The sequence below is a fragment of the Penaeus chinensis genome, chromosome 28, assembly GCF_019202785.1.
Source record: "Penaeus chinensis breed Huanghai No. 1 chromosome 28, ASM1920278v2, whole genome shotgun sequence".
Classification (NCBI taxonomy): domain Eukaryota; kingdom Metazoa; phylum Arthropoda; class Malacostraca; order Decapoda; family Penaeidae; genus Penaeus; species Penaeus chinensis.
The window spans coordinates 16,745,229-16,757,728 of record NC_061846.1 but is presented as its reverse complement, the minus strand read 5'-3'; the positions used below and the strand labels follow the sequence as shown (position 1 = coordinate 16,757,728).

The window sequence follows — 12,500 nt, the reverse complement described above, 5'->3', positions numbered from 1 at the left end:
TCATCAATGGAGTTGAACAGTCGCAAAATACAGATATTGTCTCTCTGTCTCTCTCTACCTATCTATCTGTGTGTGTGCGTGCCTGCCTGCCTTCGTGCGTGCATGAGATAAATGTTCAACCTTTTCGCACAGCAGAGGATGCGTTTCCCAGCCCCTAACTCTTCCCCTCTTCCAGGGTCGGCACTGAGCGAGTATGTGAGCCGATACGAGGTGTTGCGCTACAACCCGGAGCAGGTCCACCGCGACCATGAGCGCGTCAAGAGGTCGCTGTATAAAGATGAAGAGGTAGGTCTTCCCTTTTTTGTGTTTATTGAATCATTGGCCAATTTTTTTTATCTTGTGTATTTATTTGTGTATTCATTTGTTCACTGTTGTTGTTTTCTTGAGATTTGCAAAGGATTCATTGTAAATGTGTATATATCGTAACCTGTAATAATTTTGCGTTGGATTATGAATAAAATGTTCTTGAATAATTGTATGTCATTTAAGATCGCTTTTGTATCTTTTTTTGGCAAAGAGAGAGAGAGAGAGAGAGAGAGAGAGAGAGAGAGAGAGAGAGAGAGAGAGAGAGAGAGAGAGAGAGAGAGAGAGAGAGAGAGAGAGAGAGAGAGAGTAAAGAGTAAAGAGAGTAAAGAGAGTAAAGAGAGTAAAGAGAGTAAAGAGAGAGAGAGAGAGAGAATTTGAGAAGCAGAAGTTCATGGTTCTAAAGGCACAGTAAAGTGTTCCTGTTATGATCGTGTTTCCCAGCCTATCAGTGAAAATGCTCCCAGCTGTTATTGATTTGTCACATATTTACTGTACTGTGGATTGTTTTCGTGTGTAGGATGAGAGTGCATTTTTTCTTGTTCTTCATGTTATTTCTTTTTCTTCTTCTCTTTCTCCTCCTCCTCCTCCTCCTCCTCCTCCTCCTCCTCCTCCTCCTCCTCCTCCTCCTCCTCCTCCTTCTCTTTTCCTCCACCCCTTACCTCTCATCTCTCCTCCTCCTTCTCCTACATCTCCTCCTCCTCCTCCTCCTCCTCCTCCTCCTCCTCCTCCTCCTCCTCCTCCTCCTCCTCCTCCTCCTCCTCCTCCTCCTCCTCCTCCTTCTCCTTCTCCTTCTCCTTCTCCTCCTCCTCCTCCTCCTCCTCCTCCTCCTCCTCCTCCTCCTCCTCCTCCTCCTCCTCCTCCTTCTCCTCCATCTTCTCCTCCATCTTCTCCTCCATCTTCTCCTCCTCCTTCTCCTCCATCTCCTCCTCCTCCTCCTCCTCCTTCTCCTCCTCCTCTTCCTCCTCCTCCTCCTCCTCTTCCTCCTCCTCCTCCTCCTCCTCCTCCTCCTCCTCCCCCTCCTACTCTCTCTCCTCCTCCTTCCCTTCTTCCTTCTTGCCCCTCCTCCCATTTCTCCTCCCCCTTCTCCTCCTCCTCCTCCTCCTCCTCCTCCTCCTCCTCCTCCTCCTCCTCCTCCTCCTCCTCCTCCTCCCCCTTCTCCTCCTCCTCCCCTCCCCCTCCCCCTTCCTCCTCCTCCTCCTCCTCCTCCTCCTCCTCCTCCTCCTCTCCTCCTCCTCCTCTTCCTCTTCCTCTTCCTCTTCTTCCTCCTCCTTCTCCCCCTTCTCCTTCTCCTCCTGCTTCTCCTCCTCCTCCTCCTCCTCCTCCTCCTCCTCCTCCTCCTCCTCCTCCTCCTCCTCCTCCTCCTCTCCTTCTCCTTCTCCTTCTCCTTCTCCTCCTTCTCCTTTTCTTCCTCCTCTTCTTCCTTCCTATCCTCTTTCTTCCCTTCCTCCTTGTCCTTCCTCTTCCTCTTTACTTTCTTTTTCTCCCATTCCTTCTCCTCCTCCATGTCCTTCCTCTTTCTCTTTACTTTCTTTTTCTCCCATTCCTTCTCCTCCTCCTTCTCCTACTTTTTTGCTTATGCATTCATTTACTCATTCCCCCCTTGGGCCTTTTCCATTTCTTCTCCGTCTCTTTTGTCCACCTCTCCCCTCTTCGTCCTCTTTTTTCTGTTTTAACTTCTGAGAGCACAAAAGGAGTTCAGGTATATTGTTACAGTGTTTAAGTACATGAAGGTATGAATAGTTTTCCATGTAAGTTGCTCATTTATTGTGACTCCTATGTTCTCATGCTTGTGTAAATTCATAATGATATTCATGTTGATTGCCATATTCCCTGAATTGCTCCTTAAAGAATGGCTGTGGCAGTAGTGTGTTTGTGTAGTTTTTATTTTGTTAAGATTTACTTATTATTGATTGTCTTTCCAGCTGACCATAGCATTTGCCTCCCATGGACGGTCATTTCACCTGCGACTGAAGCGGGACACACAGACGATCAGTCCATATGTCAAAGTAGAAGTTCCACCCAGATTAGAAGGGCTGGATTTTAACCACCTTTACGAAGGGACAGTTGAAGGTTCGTTCCCTTAGGAGTGTTTTACCTGGAATACATTTACATGTTTTGGTGATGTAGTTATTGAGAAAATTTTAAATGAGGAAAATTTGTATCACCACTTTTTTTCAACCCCTTCCTCTTTATTAAGATGGGATTGATTGGTTTGAATTTGTATTTGTTATGTGAAAAGTTTTTTTTTTTAAAGCTCCAAAATGGGTGTCATCCCTTTCTAATGATCTTTTCCTTTTCAGCTGATCCCGGATCAAAGGTCTGGGGAAGTGTTAGAGGAGGAGTATTTGAAGGAGTCATAGATAGTGGGCGGGATGGTGTATACTATGTAGAGCGAGCAAACAAGTACTTCCCTCGCCACAATGCAACATCCTCGGGCTTCCACTCCCTCATATACCACGACAACCATGTGGAGGACCCATATGCCCGGGTGCGTTCCGGGCATTCCTCAGGATGTGGTATAACAGATGACGTAGCAGCATGGATGGACCGTGTTCAAAACTCTGCAGACCTTGTAGAGGAAAAGGAGGAGGCTAGTAAACAGTACCAACAAACTCCGGCTCATCTGCTTAGTCAGTATAAGTACAAAAAATGGCTAGACTCTCATGAAAATTACAAAACAAGTGGAGAGGAGGATGGCATTTCAGATTTCTATGAAACCATCTTGGAAGATTACCATAATAAGTACAGTGCGCAAGCAAATAGTCGAACGAAGAGAGCAGTTGGAATGGGTGTTGGAGAAGACAACAAAGGGACATGCTCTCTCTCAATCCAAACAGATCCCATGTTATGGCACCACATATACAAACAGGTAGAGTATTTTGTCCTTTGGCTTGAAATATTTGCAGGGAAACAGTAGACTTCTCTGGGATGGCATGGGTATATATTTTGAAGGTACATTTTGGATAAAATTGAAATCAGGGTTTTAATCTTGGCTTTAAAAAAGATATCTAAAGAAAATATATAGGAAGGTTTTTAAGTAATATAGAATACTACTTTTTATTTCCAAGTAAAAATATGTAAAGAAAATTTATAGGAATGATTTTAAGTAATATAGAATACTACTTTTTATTTCCAAGTAAAAATATTTAAAGAAAATATATAGGAAGGTTTTTAAGTAATATAGAATACTACTTTGTATTTCCAAGTAAAAATATGTAAAGAAAATTTATAGGAATGATTTTAAGTAATATAGAATACTATTTTTTATTTCCTAGTAAAAATATGTAAAGAAAATATATAGGAAGGTTTTTAAGTAATATAGAATACTACTTTTTTATTTTACCAGTACATCATATAATTTCTTGGGATTGTGTTCTAGGAGGAGAATGATCCCATCAGGACTCGGGATGAGATTACAGCAATGATCTCACAACATATCAAAGCCATCAATAATATCTACGGCAATGTAAAATTTGAGGGAAAATATAAGCACAGGAACATACGATTCGAAGTGCAGAGAATCAAGGTAAGGAGTGTATGAGTGTGTTTTTACAGAGGTGCATGATTGTGGTTAAGGAGATGCTTGAAGTGGATGACTGAAACCCCCTTCAATTCAGTCATTTGCCCAAAGTAATTTTAGTGACTTGTTCCCACATTTCAAAACTTTTTTGTCAAAGCTGTGAGATCACCCTAAAAAGGGATACCAGAAAGGATGAAAAAGTGCTCATGTGGCTACAAGCAGATATGAAAATTTGCTTGATAACTTCTGGGTATTATATATGGTCCTTTGTAATTCTTTACTTTTCCTCTTATTAGTATTGATGGAGTCAGAAAATGTATATTAGGAATACATGTTCCCCTTAAAGAAAACTAGAATGTTATTAGTTCTGACTCTTTTTTTTTTTCATAACTAAGTAAATAATTTTATGTATATCAAAGACTTCTTTTTAGCTAGTGTCGTACAGCTCCTATATGACTTACATGATTTTTGAGAAGTTAAGGTCATAATATTACTTCATAATTATTTCTAAAAGGATGCAAAATTCAGTGATTTGATCATAGGTTATGAAATGGATTTATCACCTGATTTGCTTTCTTTCAAGATTGATAATGATGAGCCTTGCCGTCCTAACTGGACGGGAGAACCAAACAAATTCTGTAAAGCTAACGTGGATGTGAGCAACTTCCTGAATCTACATTCCCAAAAGAAGCATGACGACTTCTGTCTTGCTTATGTGTTCACGTTTAGGGATTTCACAGGTGGTACCCTTGGCTTAGCCTGGGTTGCTTCTCCATCAGGTATGTTGTCCCCTTGCAAGTGTATATTAGCATTGTGAAATCATAAGATTATAAAATTTGTAAAAGATATGTATAGTTTACAGTATGTGTTGGTTTAATATGTATCAATATTCATGATTTGGACTTGTACCAAGAAAATACTTGCTGTTAATTTGTTAATGATTATTTGAACAGGTGCCTCTGGTGGTATTTGTGAAAAGTACAAGACCTATACAGAGAACCTGGGAGGTTTCCGTCACTCTGAAAAGAGATCCCTCAACACTGGTATAATCACATTCCTCAACTACAACTCTCGAGTTCCTCCAAAGGTCTCACAGCTCACATTGGCTCACGAGATTGGTCATAATTTTGGCTCACCACACGACTTTCCTGAGACCTGTAAGCCTGGGGGTCTGCTGGGGAACTACATTATGTTCTCCTCTGCCACCAGTGGAGATCGGCCAAATAATGACAAGTTTTCTCAGTGCTCCATTCGTAATATATCTCTGGTTCTTGATGCCATATCAGAAAAGAGAAGAACAAACTGTTTCTCAACCAACAATGGTGCCTTCTGCGGAAATAAGATCGTTGAAGAAGGGGAGGAATGTGACTGTGGTTATGATGATGAGGAATGTGAAGAAAAGTGTTGTTATCCACTCAAGATTTCTCAGAATGATAAAATGCAGAATTCATCTGCAAGAGAGTGCAGACGCAGAAAGAACACACAGTGCAGGTATAGTACAATCTGTAAATTTATTTATGGTTCAGTTATATACATGTAGTTATTGATAAAGATTTCAGATATCTTACTTTTGCATTGAAATTTGTGCTTACAGTGATAACAAGTTTGATGACTATCTGAAGTGATTTATGTAACTATGAAAACCAGAACAAAATCATAATTTCAGTGATATTTTTCCTATAAAATTTGTTTGTATTATTACATGAATATTTAAAACAAGTTACTATTACCAAAATTTTCATATTTGTAGTTCATTGTAATTTGTTTAAAAGAATTATGCTGATTAAACAATTTGTTAGTGAAACAAATTAGAATTGTGATAAAATTATACATTAACTTTTACATTCGCTTTAGTCTTCTTTAGCTTATATTTAACTGAGAAACTGTACTATGGGGGTCACTGTGGAGCAATTATAACATGCATAGCTTAGGACCAGTAAAGTCTCAAAGCAGAGTGTGAGCTGTGCGATGGATCAGGGTTGGGAAAGGGAATTGCTTCTTAAAAAAAAGAAAAAAAAAAAAAAAAAAATAGACACTGTCCTAGCCTTTTTTTAAATCATGTGGTTGATTTAAGATCTGTAATGGCATCTGAAGATCGCTGAGAGCTAGAGTTTTGATTTTTGAAGAATAATTTCAAGAGATGAAAGCCTCCCGTCAATCAGACAGTATTCCTGATATGTAAATGATTGATAGAAATATCTGTCAGAGAAATGTGTATCTTTTAACAAACATTAGTATAAATCTTGATCTTTGGTTCATTCCTTAGTTACTGTGAAACTAATTTTGCTTTCTTTCCAGTCCAAGTGAAGGGCCTTGCTGTAGCAGAGACCATTGCACATATGTGAAGCATGATACTCGAGTTCAGTGCCATTCTGAGACAGACTGTGAGGAATCAGTAAATTGCAATGGTCGCATGGCACAGTGCCCATCGCCCAGGAAGAAGCGTGATCACAAACAGTGCAATGAAGGCACAAAGGTAGAACTAAAGATAACTTTTTATTTTTAAGATTATCATTAAAAATCTGGTATTAAGGGTGCTGAGAACCACAATTATTTGCATTTGATGTTTTTACTATAGAATTTTGAAGTCTGCTTATAAGCAGTTCTAAAGAGTACATTAAAATTTAGATAGGGTTTATTGGTATTTACTGGAGAGCATTCCAGAAGATCTGTGTATGCACAAAAGAATTGATATAATGTCTACTACAGTTTTATTAATTCTTTTTCAATTTAACCCTCCAGGTCTGTATTAAAGGAAAATGTAGTGGATCAATATGTCTTGCACACAAGTTGACGGAGTGTTTCCTCACATCGGACCGTGTGAAAGACAAAAAGAAGCTGTGTGAAATTGCTTGTCAAGAAGGCAATGACACTTCCACTTGTAAATCTACTTCAGAACTAAGGCATATCTTTGGTGAACCTGTATTTATGAGACCTGGAGCCCCATGTAATAACTTCCAGGTGAGATGATCTTTGCTGTCAGTGCTGTGAATTGTATTTGGCTCTAGGAGTGTTTTATACTTCAATATTCTTGAAGGAAAACAAAAATCATATCAAGAGGATTAATTCAGCAGTGAAAAAGATGTCTCACTCCTATGTTAAATGTTTTGCTTCCAGGGTTATTGCGATGTCTTCCAAAAATGTCGTGCAGTGGATGCTGAGGGACCCCTTGCAAGACTCAAGAACCTACTCTTCAACCAGGACACACTTAACAGTGTTGCTGAGTGGATCACAGTAAGAACATAACCTCTTCTTGGTGGCTGTAGTTACTTTTTTAATCATTTCATTTTCATTTCCTTTGCAAAAGATGAAAGGATGGTGATTTGTTTTAGGACTGATGAAAACTTATAGTGTAGTATTTTTCTATTTTGAAAAAGGAATAATTTTCAATTAGATATCTGATAAAGGTGTAACTCTTCTCATATGATTTAGAACAAATAAGAAATGCTGTTCCCCTATGAAAAAAGAATGGATCATCATGTACTTTTTTATCACACAGCAATATTGGTATGGTGTGATGATGCTAGGTGTTGGCTTTGTGGTCTTCATGGGCATTTTCATCAAGTGCTGTGCAGTGCACACCCCATCTAGCAACCCTCGCAAACCTCCAGCGCGATCCATCACAGAAACTCTACGTAGACCTGTCAGCACTCTCAGAAGAGTCAAAGTAAGAGAATCAAAGATTAGTTAAGGCTGTTATGAACATTTTTTATCATAATTAAGAAAACATTCTTAATATGAAATTGGTTGAAGTAAAGTCGAGGCATGAAAATTACCTTAGACTAGTCTTTGAAACATCGTGTTTTCTTTGCACAGCGACATCGCCAAGGCCCGAGCCCAAATGCCCAGGGTGCCCCGGGCCCCAGTCACCATCATCACCACCATCTTCATCACCACAACCAGCCTGGGCCATCTCGCCATAGTGGGGGAGCAGCAGCAGCAGCAGCGGTGCCCGAACGGCCAAAGGGAGGAGCCAAGAGGTCTAGTCGGGCATACAGTGATGATCCGCCACCACCCTACCCCGGGAACCCCAGACCTCTTAGCTCTTCTAATCCGGGAAATTCTGTCACACCAGTCAATCGTAGCGGCCCTACCCGTCACGGATATGGTGAGGGTCGGGGACACTATAACAGACCCAAAGGTTAGTGAAGGAGGTTCTGGTTAGTATTCTTTGACTACTTAAATAATAAAGAATTGGGAGAGAGACGTGCATTCCAGGTTTCCATAAACTTCTTGTTTGCTTATTTTTTATGCTTTGTATGTTTGTTTGTTAGCATTTAGAGAGAGATTATGGATACTGGAGTGCATTTGTAAGCTTTAAAACTATTGATAGCTAATTAGTTTGCATGCTATGCATCCTGAAATTGCACTGCAATAAAGTGTTTAAACGATTTCAGTTGCAGAGTTCATTAATCTTGAATGCTTAAGTGATGGATTAGGACGAGGTGACCTGTGCATGTAGAAGATAGTGAGCATGCTTCATTATAATAGTTAGAATTTAAATGAAGGATGTAGGTTTTGGTTGTTTATTTTGCATGGTGCCTTATAAAATCCTGGTATGTTAACCGTTGGCATGTGATATTTGGTATTGTTTTTTTTAAATAATTGGGAACAATATTAATAGGCCTAAGATGCTAAAAAAAAGAGTTTTCTTAATCAAAGTACAGTACCATTGTCACTTGCCATGATTTTTATGCATGGATGCATTTTTGGATTTCTAACAGACAAATTTCTTGGATTTTGATTTTTTGTTTGTTTGCAAATGGTCAGATGCAGTTTGGTGTAAGTATCTTGAGGAGGATTCATTACTTTTAGAAATAATCTCTTTCTTTTCCCCACATTAAATCTGAAATTTTCTAATATTATGCTTTGACAGTTTATTTGGAAAAGGATTTTTTTTTTGTTTTTAATTTAGGTCATTTGAGATTTTATTTTGATTTGTAGATTATTTGAATTAGGGAATAGGAGTTTTATGGAAAACAAAATGCAGATATACAGCCTTTGACACTATGATTAAAATAATACTGTGTTTTAGTTGTTCTTTTATTTGAAAGGTATACTAAAGGGTTGTTTCTATTTACCTTTTATTAACATCCATTTCCATTCCATATATATATGTGCAAATCACCCACGAAACAGTGGTGTTCCCAGCTCTTTTTGGAGTGATTATCTATGTCCAATTTACCTACAAAATGTCTGTCAGGCCTAAATGTTCAAGTAATTTTTTCCCCTCTTCTGTTGCATCATCCTTGAGTGCTAAACCTCCATGACATGGCAATTTTTTTTCTATTTCCTAAAGTGATGTGTAGAATCAGCACATAATTGTTGTTTTTTTAAGAATTACTTCTACACTTGGAAAGTATCTCACTTTTGATTTAAAAGTGATGTTTTTCTTCAGCTCAGTCTATTTTTTGACAACTTATAAGGTTTGAAATCAGTCCGTTCTACTGCTGTGAGATACTGAGGAATGGTTAAATAAGAAGGCAATTATAAATATATGTATTGTAGTGAGAAACAAAAAGTATGCTTGCTTCATTGTCTTTCCAAGATCATTACAGAAAGAATATCCCTTAGTTGTTCTTGTTATTTATTAAAATATACTTCTTTGTCTAAAAAGCTGTCATCTCATTTTACAGAAAAATATCCCTTATCACTAAACTATCTCTGATTCTGTAAATTTAGCTGAGGCTTTGAATCCATGACTTGATATATGCTGTACATAAGAGATACTTGTATTTATATTTAACTCTTTGTTTTCTCTGAATGAAAAGAGTGAAGAACAAACCTTTTCAGTTTTATGTTGCAGATAAATTGAGAGTTATGTAAGATTTTGTGGTGATTGTATAATAAGTTGTATGTCATGAAATTTACAAGTTGACCTAGTTGTGCCTTATTCCAGAAAGTTGGTGCGTATAACAGCTGGAAAGTTATAAGACTTTAAACTGTGTTCTCCAAAAGGTATAGAACAAAGATAAGGCCTGCCTCATATGTTTTTTTCTGTAAATACAGGCAAAAAATTAGCAGGACACTGGCACAGCCTGTCAAACTTGTATAGATACAGAATATCTCACCAGGAAAGAAGTGCACATAATGAAATCACTTTCCTAGAATCTCATGTGCATGGGCTTAACATCTTTTGCAATATATATTATTTAATATTGCACTTCTCATTATTTGTCATGTAAGCTTAGGTTCATTTTTCTCCACAGATCAATCATGTATCAGCAGTTTTTTTAGGTATACTGTATCTAACCCACTGCATAGACATCTTAAAAATTGAAAAGACAGGGGAATTGTGTAGAGTACTTATTTTATCTTATCAGTATATATGACTGGTTATTGTTATGTCCAAATGTTAGACTTCTAATAGTTAAACCCCCTACCCTCCCTATGAAAGTAAGATTGATAATGTTTTTTACCACTAAAGCTCCTTGCATGTAAAGTACCTTTTCCTTGGTAATGCAATTATGCTTCAATTTTGCATGCATGGCTGCCTCTTATGAATATGAGTCAGCTTACAACTTCAGGAATGAGAAAAATTCTCAGAGAATGGGGCTATTTTGGTATAGTCTTGGAGAGTACTGTATATTATGACCAGTACCTTTATGAAGAATTGTTACAGAAGTATGGGCCAAAGCAGCAACATGCAGAAAGACAGCAGTTGAAACCATGGCTGTTATTTTTATCAGCATTCAGTAATGAAATTTGGAGTATATTATTAGATTTTTTGCATTTCAAGCATACAGAAATTTTCTTAAAGTAAAGCAAGTAGAGGATCAACATATAAGGATTGGAAATGCATGTGTAGTGAGCATGTCCTGCCATGCCCTATATTTTAAAAACCTTCATCAAGGTTCAATAAATGGAAAAATTTTATCTATTTGGATAATGGACCTTGTAGAAGGCAGAGGGCAATCAGTTTACCATATTCTGGGGTTTCATTAAGGAAAATGATCATATATTTGGTGGAGGTATTGGTAACAGTGGCAGAGATACTGTATTTGGTGATGGATTTTTTTTTATTATTACTTATGAAGATTGTAGAAATACATTGCATTTTAAGGATTAAGCAGATGCTGACAGAGTTTGCATGTTACATAATACTGTTTATATCTGTTCATTAACCATAGCTGTCAAAGGATTGCATATGCCTGTTTAATGCACTTGGACCATAGATTTTAGTGTTTATGTTTGAAGAGTATTTTGTCTTGTTAGGTTACTAGGACTATCAGGACTTTTATGTTTTTGTGACAGTCAGTATGATGTGTGTAAATTATATTATAATTAAATCGTGTTTTGATAATTCTAATTCAACTTATCTACAAAGGCAAATTAAAATCTTTTTAGCATATGTACAGATGTTTGCATAAATTGTTACCTGCCTCTAGAGAAATGTTTTAAGTACAAATTTTAAGTGTAATCATTCTTTGTAGGTGTGTTAACAAACTACTGCTGCTACAAACTAGCGAGACTGTAGATGTTGCAGTTATTTGATCTGGTCTTGATGGTGCTATCTGTTACACAGGCCATTAACAGTTTAATCTGTGATATGAGTCATATTGATTTGATAATTGTAACAGATCCACTTAATTTCTCAGTTGAATGAGTAAGCTGAAGTTATTAGTGGACTTTAAGATTCAGAGTGGTAATATATTGTTTAGTCTGTCTTATTAGTAATTCAGTGACATTGAGATAAGTTGATGGATTATCTATGCATTGTCTATGCATGAATGATGTCACAACATTTCTGGCTCTTGGATAAGAACTAGGGAAATAAAGGCTTGTGACAATCTGTTGTTGATTTCAAATGACTGAAGAAATGATATAGGCAGAATTTTTAACAGATTGCTATAATTTTTTGTACTATCAATTAAACCATAACAGTTAGCACCAGTGCTCAGATAACAAGTTACTGAATGGCTTGTTTGTAATAGCTGTAGACCAAATCTTGTTCCATTGAAAGAGTTTAATTACTGTCAATTGTAATAATGATAATATTATTATTATTTCTTTAATCTTTTAAGTTTGGGAATAAGAGGGTTAGTTGGTCAGTGTAGGTGTCATAGAGTCAAGAAAAGCTTCTCTGTTGATGGACAAGTTTTGAGCTACACTTGCTCACCCTAGTAAGGGCAGCGCAGTGGTTCTTAACCATTTGCCCCCGTACCTCACAGTGCTTCTATGTTAACATATTACAGGCGGCAGACGGCACGAGAATTCTGCTGTATAGTGTAAGGTATGTTGTTTGTGTGTTGCACCGTACATACCTTTAAATCTCTCTCTTACTTATTCACTCATTCACACATTCTCACTCACCCACTCACATCCACCCACTCAGTCTGAAGAGCACAACACTCACAGCATAGTTTGTTCACTATACTAACTTAAATAATTTGCTTCAAGTTACATTGTATGTTTAAGTTTTAATTAAAATACAATAAATTTGTGTGTGTGTGTGTGTGTGTGTGTGTGTGTGTGTGTGTGTGTGTGTGTGTGTGTGTGTGTGTGTGTGTGTGTGTGTGTGTGTGTGTGTGTGTGTGTGTGTGTGTGTGTGTGTGTGTTATATATGAATATATACGTATATTATATATCTATATTTATACATACATATATATATATATGTGTATATGTATATATATGTATGTATATATGTATATATACAAATATATATGTATGT

The 12,500-nt window shown here is 37.5% G+C and overlaps 1 protein-coding gene across 3 annotated transcripts in view; it reads left to right on the top strand.

Moving 5' to 3' along the window:
• Positions 1 to 12,500, top strand: part of LOC125040023 (disintegrin and metalloproteinase domain-containing protein 10-like) — a 167,299-nt gene that overhangs the window by 147,213 nt on the left and 7,586 nt on the right. For 2 of the 3 annotated variants that reach the window (XM_047634444.1, XM_047634442.1), the window contains 12 exons: positions 176 to 285; positions 2,229 to 2,376; positions 2,607 to 3,175; positions 3,686 to 3,832; positions 4,410 to 4,605; positions 4,780 to 5,317; positions 6,125 to 6,302; positions 6,569 to 6,787; positions 6,944 to 7,060; positions 7,326 to 7,493; positions 7,643 to 7,967; positions 12,022 to 12,059. In XM_047634444.1, the coding sequence (XP_047490400.1) occupies positions 176 to 285; positions 2,229 to 2,376; positions 2,607 to 3,175; positions 3,686 to 3,832; positions 4,410 to 4,605; positions 4,780 to 5,317; positions 6,125 to 6,302; positions 6,569 to 6,787; positions 6,944 to 7,060; positions 7,326 to 7,493; positions 7,643 to 7,967; positions 12,022 to 12,053 (2,747 nt within the window). In that variant the 3' untranslated portion in view covers positions 12,054 to 12,059. The remainder of the gene's footprint in view (positions 1 to 175; positions 286 to 2,228; positions 2,377 to 2,606; positions 3,176 to 3,685; positions 3,833 to 4,409; positions 4,606 to 4,779; positions 5,318 to 6,124; positions 6,303 to 6,568; positions 6,788 to 6,943; positions 7,061 to 7,325; positions 7,494 to 7,642; positions 7,968 to 12,021; positions 12,060 to 12,500) is intronic. The other variant, XM_047634443.1, reaches the window with a different exon arrangement.